General features: G+C 45.1%; 1 protein-coding gene across 2 annotated transcripts; it reads right to left on the bottom strand.

Moving 5' to 3' along the window:
• Window positions 1–3671: 3671 nt before the first annotated feature.
• On the bottom strand, window positions 3672–10109 carry LOC123047575 (small glutamine-rich tetratricopeptide repeat-containing protein). Of its 2 annotated transcripts, none has more exons than XM_044471161.1 (11): window positions 9918–10109; window positions 8154–8413; window positions 7881–7914; window positions 7547–7683; window positions 7358–7424; window positions 7026–7125; window positions 5972–6135; window positions 5338–5384; window positions 5173–5217; window positions 4262–4766; window positions 3672–3937 (listed from the first exon to the last, which is right to left on the bottom strand). In XM_044471161.1, the coding sequence occupies exons 1-11, from the start codon at window positions 9991–9993 to the stop codon at window positions 3903–3905; spliced, it is 1470 nt and encodes a 489-aa protein (XP_044327096.1). In that variant the 5' UTR covers window positions 9994–10109; the 3' UTR covers window positions 3672–3902. The 2 variants fall into 2 exon arrangements, with proteins under 2 accessions (XP_044327096.1, XP_044327097.1); XM_044471162.1 differs by having other exon boundaries at window positions 7547–7674.
• Between the last annotated feature and the right edge of the window lie 4583 nt (window positions 10110–14692).

Below are 14692 nucleotides of genomic sequence, written 5' to 3'. Positions count from 1 at the left end.
CTGACCGGTGTGGGCCATATGGACTGTGCAAATCAATATAATGCGCAATGCACATCCAGAAATACGATGAGCATACCGAATCTTGGAGAGAACGAACATATGAGATAACAAGTGCATGTGTGCGCGGGCTCAGACAGGCACTTTCGATTATGCACGTATTGCATTGTTGCTACTAGGGTACGCTTTGTGTGTGGCCCGCGCGGGGGGGGGGGGGGGGCATTGTCCCCCTTGCCCCCATGAAGCTCTGCCGCTACATTTGTCGCCCTGTTGTGTGTTCAAGTTCGTCGAGCTCTGCCAGCGGGCTCTCGGGCCATATGTCACGTGGCAAGCCGCGCCGTCTCTATCCGGGCCGTCAAGTGCCTTTTTTTTGCTGAGTAACCCACTTAGACTTAGGTCTCAACGAAGTGTTTGCTGAGTCCTCGCCAGTTGACTCTCTACAAAATGGCCTTTACTTGAAGGGCTCAGGCCGAGTTCCCTTAGCCAAGATCTGAACTCGGCAAATTCTCTGTCGAGTTGGAATCGGCTTTTGCCGAGTTTTTCAAGCACTCGGAGAACCTGGAAATTGCAGCAGTGTTTAATTGTGAATTCAAAAGAAGTTAACATATACTATATAAGAGTTAAAGAAAACCCTGATCCTGGCCGGCTTTACTGTAAGGGTGTGGCTAGGTTTTAGTCGACTAAGATTTAACCAAGTCTCAGTCAAGTGACATAACATGCAAGAGAGAGAGAAAAATTACACGGATCTAAATATAAGATCTCATGAATATAGTATCGAACTAAGACTTAACGAAGCCTCAGTCAATTGAGACTTAGCAAGACTGTTACTGTAAGGTAGGTATTTTGTCAAGACTATGCATGGGGCGTATGGCTCATGAAACGGCGAGTGCTAGTTGGCAGAGAGGGTTCATCCCTTTTGTAGGGGAACAAGTACATGCAGGCCAGCACGACTTTGGCTGCAACGAACGACCACACAGCCAGTATAGGGCACTCGGGCGGCTGCCCAAAAACGCGAAGGCCGCATCCTGATGCCTGCCCGCGGCCAGAAACCCTCGGATCCACTCGTACGCCGGCCGCCGCGCGCCATGGCTGGCTCCTCCGACCCTGCCGCCGAGGCTGATACGCTCGCCGGCACTCTTGCCTTATTTAGGGCAGCCGTTGGAGCAGTTTTGCCCTATTTCATGCCAAAAAAGCGTTTTCATGCCCTATTATAGGGCTGCCGTTAAGGCGACGCTTGCTCGTGCCCAAGAAGAAAAATACTTTTGTGCTCTAAAATTTGTCAGTCCACCAGCTTTTTTGTGCACACGACACGAGCAACGGCGTCCGGTGAGCCACGTCGCCGCTCCCGCTCCATGCTTTTTCACGTAGCGCCGCGAGTGAGCGCGCGGCCGGACCAAACGAACGTACGCCCGCATCCCATTCCCTTCCCAGAGAAAAGAAAACGTCGGTTTGGTGTGTACGAGCTCAACTGCGTGCGGCAAAATTCCATGTTTTGACCCTTTTCTTAAACCTATTCGAAATTTGACCCCGGTTCGTAAAAATTTTGAGATCTTACCCTTTTTGCTACCGCCACAGACTTTGACGGTAAGGTATAACATGCTACCGCCACAGGCTACGGCGATAGGTTTTAACTGCGCCATCACGCCGTCGTAACGTGAAAAATACCCTACCGCCATGGTTTCTGGCGGTAAGCCATTATATCCTACCGCCACAATTGTTGGCGGTAGGGTATGCATACACTACACCGCAGAAAAGAGAGTAGCTTCTCTGCCGCTCTAGGCCGTGCCCTAATCCTCTAGCTGCCGCTCTAGGCCTTGCCCTAGTCCTGGGGCTGAAACACCATGCAACAAAGAAACAGCAAGAGAGAGAAAAAGGATGACAGAGATAGAGCCAGAGCTAGAGCTAGCGCATGCAGCTAGCTGCAGAAGCAACACATGGGATGGAGACATGGATCACTGTAGCGGTGCATCATCATAGCATGCATGTCTGGTGGCAGGGGTTCTCCATTTAAGAAATATTTCTTGTACTATATGCACGGCGGATACACTGCTACAGTAGGTGAGATGGTGGGTGCTGTGGGGTGCAGATCCTACCGCCAACAATTCTGGCGGTAGGATACAATGGGCTACCGCCGAAGACTTTGGCGGTAGGATACTTTTCATGTTTAACAGCCATGACGGCGCAGTTAAACTCTATCGCCATAGGCCGTGGCGATAGCATGTTATACCTTACCGCCAAAGTCTGTGGCGGTAGCAAAAAGGGTCAGATGTTGAAATTTTTACGAACCGGGATCAGATCTTGAATAGGTTTGATAAAAGGGTCAAAACATGAAATTTAGCCACTGCGTGCAGACAGACGACCAGCAAGTTTGCATTTGCATCTTCCTTCCTTCCCTAACGACGGTGCGTCGCCGACGCCGAGTGGCGCGCCATCGACCTCCTCGACCTCAGCTGCCGCCAGCCCCCGCCTCCAGCTCAGGTCACCCCCAGGGATGGCGGCCGGGGCACCCTAGGCCCACGTTGTGGCGACCCTCCTACTGCCCAGGACGCCTACTCCTACAATGCCCAGACCAGTGGGTACACTCCCTCTCTCCGCCGCCGGAGCGCTAGGAGCTGGACCTGGAGCTGGGATTGGCGCCGCCGCCGGCAGACCACGCACGCAGCCGGAAGAGGAGGTCGGTGGCCACGCGGGCGCTCTCCTCCGCCACGGCTCCCACCTCATGTTCCCCTCCGCTACTTGTCCTCTCTCGCTGACTAAATGGTCTGATCTGATAGGCGTAACGCGCGCATCCAGATGCAAGAGATGAGGTGGACCGGCAGGTGGTCGTGTACGAGGATGGTGATGGCCACTGGATGGATGCTGGTGGGGAGACGAGGAGAACCAGAGGAGGATAGATTAGATGTGCGTACCTAAAACCAAGGGGGAGTGGAATTTCTTGATATTCACTGTTTTAACTTGGCTTTACTCGCCAAGCAGGCATGGAGTCTTATTGATAACCCCGATTCGTAGTGTAGTACCATCCTAAGGGCTAAATACTATCCTATGGAGATTTGTTGAACACCAAACCAAGAAAGGATCTTCTTTTACCTGGCAAGGTATCATGGCAGGTACGGATTCACTAAAACGCAGCTATATTTGACAAGTGGGAAGTTGCCTGGATCCCCAACTGTGCCACAAGGAAAATTGTGACGCCCAAAGGGGGGCATTGGATGAAGATCTCATTACATTAACTATGTGGCCCAATGATGTACAACGGATTCTTTCAGTTTCACTTTCACAATATGATAAGTCAGATTTTATTGCTTGGGGCTACACAAAAAATGGTACGTTCTCGGTTCAGTCTGCCTATTCTAAGGATTTGGAGCATCAGTATGTAGATAAATTAAGACATTCTAATGGGATGGAGCTAACCAAGGCCGAGCGACCACCTGACCCTGGCCCTGGCATCACCATTTACCGTGCTCGACCTCCACATGAAGGGAAGGATACCCATATATACGAGCAGACCAACCAGCTGCCAACCTGTGCTTGCTTGCTACCCAAGTGTAATTATCTATCTAGTCAGATGCTACGTACCTGCCTACACCGATACCACACGATAACAATAATAATAATCTCCAAAGCAGATACACATCTCACCACCGACCCACATATTTCATCATCAATCAGGTAACTTGAGTCAGTGCCAACATCTTTCTTTCATTTACGTCCCTCCCGCGACGGTAAAGAATTCAATGCGACCGACGGCTAGGGAAGGAAATCATTTGCAGGTGATTCTCAGATAATATGCAGAGAGAGAGAAAGAGGGTGGCAGCAGGATACAACCACGGCCGTACACGGCATGTCTCACTATGAACAACAACCAACAACATTACACTCCACTCCCTTTGGCTTGGCTTCTCAGATCAGATTGAACCAGGTGGTGGTGGTGGTGGTGGCCCTGCACAAATTAAACACAGCACAGTACAGCGGTCAGTCAGTGACTCAGCCTTTCCATTCGCACATCTAGCTATTCATGCAAGGCGATTGCTTAGGGGGGGTGCTTGCTTGTAAAAATAAAACAAATAAGGACCGGTGGTGCTTATGAAACAACCAACCGCTTCAGTTTTACAAGCACCTTGAACCATTGTACAGGAATTCCTACACCAGATAAGACTACAGAAAAAAATGAAAAACACATGGATGCGATTTCGTGGGAAGATATATGCAGGGCTAAGATTCATACTACTGGCGTGTCAAGAAAAATGCAAAGCACGTAAGCTACCTTCATGTGGACCCATCTGTGGTCCAAACATCTGCATCACAGCTCTCAGAGCCTCGGCGGCCTGCTCCGGGCTCACCATGCTCTCCCCAATATTTATGTGGATGCCGGCGTCCGTCGGGGCACCAGGCTCACCCTGCCCTCCGCCATGTCCACCTGTAGCCTGCTGCGCATGGTTTGCTTCGGTGCCCGGGCCCATGAAGGGGAAAACTGGAGGGACTCCAGCGTTGGCTGGGAAAGGAGCTGATGGGAAAGGAGCTGATGGGGTATGGGTGCCTGGATTCCCAGCCGTTGGTCCTTGGGCATTCGCGTTGACGTTTGCATGACCAAAGAAGTCGTTCAGATTTATATTTACGGAGTGCGGAGGTGGCTGCTGCCCATTACCAGACCCACGGTTCATCATATTGAAGAAGTCAGGAGGAGGTGGAGCACTTCCAGGAGGGAATACTGTGAAAGGAGCACCACTGCTCGCCTGGCCACCAAACCATGAATGAGGTCCATGTGTGTTCTACAAACAAGGAGATGGATTACTCGGTGATTTTGAGAAGTCCAAGTGAAGAAATTAAATCACACACGTAGCCAAAAAATATCAACATTCTATACATATTAGCATATCATGGAGGTTCCAAGTAGGAGCCCTGATCGTGCACATTGTTATAAGAAAAACAACAGTCCTGATTTGTTAAGCCAATGGGATATATTTCATACTCCCTCTCCCGCCGTTCCTAAATATAAGTCTTTGTAGAGATTTCACTATGGACTACATACAGAGTAAAATGAGTGAATCTACACTCTAAAATGCATCTATATACATCCGTATGTGGCCCATAGTGAAATCTCTACAAAGACTTATATTTAGGAACGGAGGGAGTAGTTCATTTTAAAAAGCACATGTAGATTTCTGATCACAGTACCTGTCCTGGTGCAGCTCGCTGTTCAGCCAGCTTCCTTTTGGTGGCCTAAAGTTTTCGATGCAGAGGAAAATAAAAATTCGATAGTGATTAGTGCTAATAAAAGGAAACAAAACGAACTCTATCCAGTTGCCTAATGGAAAAGAGAAGAGAACAAAACAAGTCTACCTCAATATTCAGTCGAACATTTTCATTGCCAGGCTCAAGTTCAGAGGCTGCAGGAAGAACAAAGTGAGTACACTATACACACCATAATTACTGGATATAACAATGTAGGTTCATCTGAAGAATGCACATGGAACTGTTAATTTGATTGAGCACAAAATGAAAACAATTACAGCTAAATATTACAATTACTGTCACTGGAATGTGAAGAGAATATATCCAATAAATAAACCAGAGTTTACACAGTCCCGAATGCAAGCCACCATCAGATAACATGGCACAAAAAGCAAATATCTGTTCGACTTGATTGGTTGTATGGTAACACTATAAATATATAAATTTAGAGTCACATCAATTTAGTAGGTTGTGGAACAACAGGTCATAACAGAATGATCTACATAAATTACAAAAAAAATACTGTATTTAGGTTAGATTGGATACTACTGAAGTTAAAAGTTAGGAGAAAGCTCAATGTTTCAGCCCAAAATTCAAATAAACAATTCTTACCAAAAGAACTAGTTAACACTTAACACACAACTGCTCCAATAAGGACTTCCATATGCATCTCATAATGTAATACATAGCATTATACATCACTGTTTCAACAAAATCAACTAAAAGTTTCTACTCTACCCACCTTTCAAGTATCCCTTGTGTAAAGCATCATGAAAATTCCCCATTGCAAAATAAGCAGATCCAAGTCGGCTATATGCTTTGCTGTAGTTCGGATCAATTTCAATTGACTTCAGGCAGTCCTCAACAGCTTCATTGCACATATTAAGAAGCGTATATGCAGCAGCCCTGAAAGAAGCATGTACTTTTCATGTTACATGAAAGCATGAATAGAATAAATGATCTTGTGAACAGCAGTCAAGAGTACTTGTTATAAGGGTTCATAACACCGCTACTGGAACAAGAAGAAGAATAAAGATCACTCTGGCAAACAGAGACGAAGCCAGGGAAAAAATGGCCAGTGTTCATTCTTCTAAATAGACCGGGGTCACTGCACATGTGTAATAGTACTTTGTCACTACAGAACAGTAGTACAAAATCGTTGGTAATCATTTGACACCATAAATTATTTATGCTAGCTTCGCCCCTGCTGGCATAAGAAATCAGCCAGTATCTGCAGGGACCATTCATTCCATTTCATGAATTCTGAAGTGCCAAGCTTGTGTTTCCTAAGCATTCAATAATCTCTAATATCAGATTTCCAGGAGTTTTCTGGTGAAACAGCCCAAGACATGTACAGTTTGTAACCAGCTGTACCTTGGTTTGAAGTGGTTTTCAGAACTCTTTGTACCAGCAGCCAAGATTAGGAATCAATAAGAGACCCATCACCACATCGCATGCTATATAAGTAGTAGGAATAAGAGTGCAGGAGCAGGAATTTGGGGGCAATGTAGCAATATGCATTTAAACCAGTTTGTGCCGACACGCAGAGCTGACGCTTATAAATAAGTACTATAAGATACTTGACTAATTAAGCCATTTCAAAATTCCATTACACATTGCTAATGAAAGATCCATTTTTAAAGTTCCACCCATTCTGATCATCATCTCTGAAATTACTCGGTGAAGTTCAACTTTGTACGAGATTTCCCAATTAGATCCAACAAGCTGCAATTGCACATTTACGAGCTATGTGTTTACTAAAACAGTCATCCAAAATTCCAGAACTTAATGCATACCTGTTACAATAGTAAATGGCATTTTTTCTGCTCAATGCAATGGCACCGGTGTACAGCTCTACAGCTTTTAGGTGTTGTTTTGATCTCATGAAGTCATTGCCTGATGAACAAATATGCAGTTAGCTACTAAAACTCTGCAAATCCTAGAAATAACATAATGCACATAGAAGGCCTGAACTGGAAAGCTCTTTATGACAAAAGAAAGAAAAAAAGATTTCTAAGTCATGCTATGCGCCTATGCTGTAAATTTGCTCCGCAAACTAATGAACGGACAAAAAAGATTGTGACACCAAAACTTACATATGAAACAACCAAGGATTCTAGCTAAGTACCTTTTGATTTAAAGAATTCTGCAAGGTCTACTAAGGTTGCCACCTTTCTTCCCGACTTGCGCACCTCCTAAACAGAGATAAACCATACTTTATCAATAACACAATGTAAATAATTAAGTGGAAAAGTAATAGTCTTCCCTTAGGCCTGAAGATGCTAGACAGGCAAATAACAAAAACAACACATCATACCAGTAATGCATCATCGAAGAATTGTGATGCTTTTGAAAGTTGATCAGGATCCTCAGCACCAGCTGGTGATGTCTTGAAGAAATTTATTTCATCAAGCGCGGCAAAGAATTTTGCAAACAGCTCATCTCCTGCATGATCTGACAAAAAAAATCAAATGCCCTGAGACAAACTGATTCTTTCAACATCCCTCATTAGGAGATAATGACCCCAAGACCCTACAAATGGAATCAAGTAGCACAATGGCAGCAAAGATTTACAAAAACAAACTTGAAAGTTTCCGACAATGTATGGACAACTCGTCATGGATGGTCTACAGTTTAAGCCATAGTCATACCTAGGTCAAAGGTTTCTTCCGCTTGGCCTTCACTCTGATGAGAAGATGCAGATAATATATCAAAAGCACATATATTTTGAAGGGTATTTGGGGAAGAAAATAGTAAAAACTGATCAAATAAAGCATAACACATATATCTAATTGATGTGCAACGGCATGTCAATTGAAGAAAAAGGCATGCATTGATATGTATTAATATGAAAAGGATAGGTGATGATGGGAGATATAAATCATATAACATGAAAATCATGTGTCAAATGAGAGGGGACATACATTTGATGTTGTACATTTATTTGACTCTTCTTGGATATTGGAAGTACTTGCACTGCAGGAAGGTTTGTTTGACACTGATTGTGACACAGGATCTGGCCTTGCCGTATCTTGTTCATTAGCTTGCAAAGAAGTAAAGAGTTCAAGTAGAAGTCCTGGCTGTATCCTCTCGCTAGTTGATGATGAGTTGATGCTAAAAAGGGACTCCAGGCAATCCTTAGCGACTTCAAGAGCTTCAGGGTCAGCCCCAGGAGCTAACTCAACTGCATTCCATATATGCTTCCAATGTCAGAAGGACTGATGGTAAAAAAACATAAAGGAAAACCCAGAGCAGTAATGTGACTCAGCTGTAACCCTTTTCTTTCTCTGTGTGCAAGTTATTTTATTGACATATTTGCCTCTTCTAATTAAAAAACACTTGGCCAGTGGGGAAAGACAACCCCTCCATACTGTACTAAGAGTTCAGTCAAACCTAAGGAGAAAAGGCCCCGAACCCTGTCATCGACCCGTAGGGCCCATCCACACCGTCGCCCGCTCCGTGAACAGGCCAGCGCAACAGCGACTAACAGGGAGCCGAGGGGCCTTTTATTGGTTCCACAAATCATTGGTGCCACCTGGGTTCGAGCCCTGTCACCTGGGGAGCCAAGCGTTACGCTATACGAGAGTTGGCCCCTCTTCTAATTACAACTGTAGCAACAAGCCAACAAAACTAGCTGGTAGCTTTTACAAATTCCATGCAATTTTAATGAAATCGTACATTTTCATCTAGAGACAAAAAGAAAAAAGAAACAAGAAACACGAACTAATTATGGTCATAATTTTAACACCGTATCTTTTCAATGAGAAAAAAAAGGAGGCACGCAGTTGTATACGATGCATCCGCCATGTACCGCATTCGCGTCAGCTATATAAAACCGTGTTGAAACTAATCATATCATATGCCCTGTGAATTCCATAAGCTTCTATTAGTTTCATGTTTGGCAAGTCGGCATAAGATCTAGAACTCCTTTTCTTTTCAAAGTACAAGGCCAAACCCCCATTAGGGCTGCACGAATCCGATTTAGGCGGTCTGCCAAGCATAGTGTGGCCTTGCCACAATCGCTGACCATGAAATGCTTGCTGCAAGTCAGCAGCTTGTAGCCCGATTTCCTGACTCGTACATGTTCGCAGATAACCCCCATTTAAGATCCATATGCCTTTTCACCAATTGAAAGCCACAAATGCGAAAAGGCACAGAGCAACACGACACAATGACATCGCTAGCCTGCGCAGGTGCCAAATAAATGTACCACGAGGACCGTGACCGCAGATTCCATTTTCAGCCGGATGCGATTAACAAGTGGCATGTGCACATGAACTGTCTAACCAGCCAGCGTCCCCTCGGCAAGCCTCCGCTTCCTAAAGAAGCCTATAATTGCCACTTTGAGCAATGCAATCTGGCCATACGCATGAATATCAGCGGTATCACACCAAACAGAGCCCAATTCCAACATCGTGAATTCTAGTCAGTTAAGCTGCCTGACAAGGGTCACAGGATCCGAAATCGAGCCAGGCTACCTAGTCGGCGTGGCCACCTGAACCCTAGCATATCAAAAATCGGTTGACCTGGCCGCCGCAGGAGATTCAGGAAGCAAGCTACGCATCTGTCTACCAGCGTGGGGAACTAATTGAAACGACGGCGCGAGCTCCGGCAGAGGCGGGCAAAGGGAGAGGGCGGATGGGGAACCGAGCCTGGGAGGGGGGAGGGGGGGCGGTGGCGGTGCTGACCGGAGTTGAGGAAGTCGATGAAGGAGAGGACGATGCGGCGCGAGACGGGGGAGTCCGACCGGGTCATGTTCCCCATTCCCCCGCCGGGTCGGGCCGGAGCGGGCGGCGGCGGAGGCGACGGCGACGGATGCGCGCAGTGGAGCGGAGAAGTCAGATGGCTGAGGACGAGACGGGGACGGGAAGGCAGTTAGATTCGGGGGTTGGGCCGAGGACGGCACAAACTGGACTGGGCTTTCGGTGACCCGTCCCACGCATTTCAGCCAGATTGAGCTCGATCCATGTAGAATTTACTTCCCCTCAGAAAAAAAAAAGTAGAATTTACTTTGTGCACTTATTTAAAAAATACGGAAAATGCTAAAACTCTGAGACGGATTCGCCAGCTAAACTTGTCATCGTCGACAAACACATTTGGCATGAAAAATGTTCGATTTTCCATCCTAAAAATCTGACGTTTGCTAGATATTCATGTCAAAAAATTATGGTCACCTACAAGCCAAATAATCATGTTTCGCTTCAACTAAAAGAATTAACCAAAAAATAAAGAACAAAACACAAAATTGTAGTATGATATCAACGCAAATTCTGCTTGGTTGAATTTGTACCAGATTTTATCTCATTGCCCCACAACACACACACAGAGAGAGAGAGAAAGAGCTCAAACACATAGCTAGTAGTACAAATCCTCGGCCCCGAGGGTGAACTACTCCCTCCTCATCATGGTGGCCGCCGGGATGATGAAGATGCCCCCCCCCCCCCCGGGTGATGATTTTTCCCTCCGGCAGGGTGCCGGAACGGGCTCCCGATTGAGTTTTCGTGGATACAGAGGCTTGCGGCGGCGGAACTTCTCATCTAGGGTTATTTCAGGGGTTTCTGTATCTATAGAATTTTTTGGCGTCGGTCTCACGCTAAGATGGGCCACGGGGGGCCCACTACCCACTAGGGCGGGCCAAAGGGGGTGGCGCGCCCTGGTGCCTAGTGGCCACCTCCTTCACCCCCCGGTCCTGCCACGAAGCTTCTAGTACCTCTTTTGTTTTAAAAAAATCGTCAAAAATTTTTGCTGTATTTGGAGAACTTTTATTTCTGCAGAAAAAACAAGACCACGGTAGTTCTACTGAAAACAGCGCCAATCCGGATTAGTTCCATTCAAATCATACCAAAACCATATAGAATTAATTGTTATAAACATGGCATGAATACTTCATAAATTATAGATACGTTGGAGATGTATCATCCACTATTTCTCCTGATCCAGTTGAGCGGGAATTTTGTCACATTGGTCACCCTAGCGAGCTAGCATAACTGACCAAAAATCAGCTCTACTCTCCAATCCGATCTCTTAGAAATAAGTACAAACACCTTGCATCTAGAAGCTATCATCTGACTTAGCCATCACCACACGCCACCATTCTTGTGAAACTTCATCAAAGCATTCTATGAGCAACGAAGCACACATGTGTTGTGGTTTCACAACAAAAAGTGGATTAGGCACCAATGACATATGGTGACCGCGTGTCTGTCATGCCAAAACGACACTGCGGGGCAGCACGCAAGCCACCTAGTCACGTTTGGACACACGTGTTGTTGGGGAACGTAGTAATTTCAATAAAAAATTTCCTACGCACATGCAAGATCATGGTGATGCATAGCAACGAGAAAGGGAGTGTATCTTCATACCATTGAAGATCGCTAAGCGGAAGCGTTTATCAACGCGGTTGATGTAGTCGTACGTCTTCACGATCCGACCGATCCAAGTACCGAACGCACGGCACCTCCGAGTTCTGCACACGTTCAGCTCGATGACGTCCTCGCCTTCTCGATCCAGCAAGACGGGCGAAGTAGTAGATGAGTTCCGGCAGCACGACGGCGTGGTGACGGTGTTGGTGAAGAACAATCTCTGCAGGGCTTCGCCTAAGCACTACGGAAACTATGACGGAGGATAAACTAGAGGGGACGGGGTTGCCGGCACACGGCTTGGTGTTTCTTGATGCGTCTTTGGTGCTAGCCCTGCCCCTCTATTTATATGTTGAGCCTTGCGGTCGAAACTTGGAGTAAAAGCCTCCACAAAGTCGGTTTCACCCGAAAGGCAAGACTCCTTCTCAGACTCCAGGGCCAGACGCCAGGGTTCCCAGCGTCTGGACCCAGACGCCAGGGACCCTGGCGTCTGGCCCCTAGACTCCGCAAAACTTCCTTTTGCGCTTTCCAAAAACCTTGTGGGCTTTCCCCTTTGGCCCAAATAACGTGTTCTCGTACCCAAACATTTCGGAAAACATCCGGAACCCCTTCCGATGAATTCCGGAACCCTTCCGGAGATCAAACACTATTATCCCATATATCAAACTTTATCTCCGGACCATTCCAGAGTTCCTCGTCATGTCCATGATCTCATCCGGTACTCCGAACAACATTCGGTTACCAACATGTATAACTCATATAATACTATATCATCAATGAAACGTTAAGCGTGCGGACCCTACGGGTTCGAGAACTATGTAGACATGACCGAGACACGTTTCCGGTCAATAACCAATAGCGGGACCTGGATGCCCATATTGGCTCCCACATATTCTACGAAGATCTTTATCGGTCAAACCGCATAACAACATACGTTGTTCCCTTTGTCATCGGTATGTTACTTACCCGAGATTCGATCGTCGGTATCCAATACCTAGTTCAATCTCGTTACCGGCAAGTCTCTTTACTCGTTACGTAATGCATCATTCTGTAACTAACTCATTAGATACATTGCTTGCAAGGCTTATAGTGATGTGTATTGCCGAGAGGGCCCAGAGATACCTCTCCAACAATCGGAGTGACAAAACCTAATCTCGAAATACGCCAACCCAACATGTACCTTTGGAGACACCTGTAGTACTCCTTTATAATCACCCAGTTACGTTGTGACGTTTGGTAGCACCCAAAGTGTTCCTCCAGTAAACGGGAGTTGCATAATCTCATAGTTACAGGAACATGTATAAGTCATGAAGAAAGCAATAGCAACATACTAAACGATCAAGTGCTAAGCTAACAGAATGGGTCAAGTCAATCACATCATTCTCCTAATGATGTGATCCTGTTAATCAAATGACAACTCATGTCTATGTTTAGGAAACTTAACCATCTTTGATTAACGAGCTAGTCAAGTAGAGGCATACTAGTGACACTATGTTTGTCTATGTATTCACACATGTATTATGTTTCCGGTTAATACAATTCTAGCATGAATAATAAACATTTATCATGAAATAAGGAAATAAATAATAACTTTATTATTGCCTCTAGGGCATATTTCCTTCAGTCTCCCACTTGCACTAGAGTCAATAATCTAGTTCACATCACCATGTGATTTAACACCAATATTCATATCTGTATATGATTAACACCCATAGTTCACATCGTCATGTGACCAACACCCAAAGGGTTTACTAGAGTCAATAATCTAGTTCACATCGCTATGTGATTAACACCCAAAAAGTACTAAGGTGTGATCATGTTTTGCTCGTAAGAGAAACTTTAGTCAACGGGTCTGTCACATTCAGAGCCGTATGTACTTTGCAAATATTCTATGTCTACAATGCTCTGCGCGGAGCTACTCTAGCTAATTGCTCGCACTTTCAATATGTATCCAGATTGAGACTTAGAGTCATCTGGATCGGTGTGAAAGCTTGCACCGATGTAACTCTTTACGACGGGCTCTTTTATTACCTCCATAATCGAGAAATATTTTCTTAGTCCTTACTAAGGATATTCTTGACCAATGTCCAGTGATCTACTCCTAGATCACTATTGTACTCCCTTGCCAAATTCAGAGCAACGTATACAATAGGTCTGGTACATAACATAGCATACTTTATAGAACCTATGACCGAGGCATAGGGAATGACTTTCATTCTCTTTTCTATTTTCTGCCGTGGTCGGGATTTGAGTCTTACTCAATTTCACACCTTTGCAACACAGGCAAGAACTCTTTCTTTAACTGTTCCATTTTGAACTATTTCAAAATCTTGCCAAGGTACGTACTCATTGAAAATCTTATCAAGCGTCTTGATCTATCTCAATAGATCTTGATGTTCAATACGTAAGTAGCTTTTACTGAGGTCTTTTCTTTTAAAGAACTCCTTTAAAACACTCCTTTGTGCTTTGCAGAAAAATTCTACATCATTTCTGATCGACAATATGTCACTCACATATACTAATCAGAAAGGCTGTAGTGCTCCCACTCACTTTATTGTAAATACAGGCTTCACCGTAAGTCCATATAAAACTATATGCTTTGATCAACTTATCAAAGCGTATATTCCAACTCCGAGATGTTTGCACCAGTCCATAGATGGATCGTTGGAGCTTGCACATTTTGTTAGCACCTTTAGGATTGACAAAACCTTCTGGTTGCATCATATACAACTCTTCTTCAATAAATCCATTAAGGAATGCAGTTTTGTTTATCCATTTGCCATATTTATAAAATGTGGCAATCGCTAACATGATTCAGACAGACTTAAGCATCGATACGAGTGAGAAAATCTCATCGTATTCAACACCTTAAACTTGTTGAAAACCTTTCGCAACAAGTCGAGCTTTAGTAGATAGTAACACTACTATCAGTGTCCATCTTCTTCTTGAAGATCCATTTATTTAACATGGCTTGCTGATCATCGAGCAAGTCAATCAAAGTCCATACTTTGTTCTCATAAATGAATCATACCTCAGATTTTATGGCCTCAAGCCATTTCATGGAATCTGGGCTCATCATCGCTTCCTCATAGTTCGTAGGTTCA

The sequence above is a fragment of the Triticum aestivum genome, chromosome 2B (genome assembly GCF_018294505.1).
Source record: "Triticum aestivum cultivar Chinese Spring chromosome 2B, IWGSC CS RefSeq v2.1, whole genome shotgun sequence".
Lineage (NCBI taxonomy): Eukaryota > Viridiplantae > Streptophyta > Magnoliopsida > Poales > Poaceae > Triticum > Triticum aestivum.
This window is presented reverse-complemented; position numbering and strand designations above follow the sequence as displayed.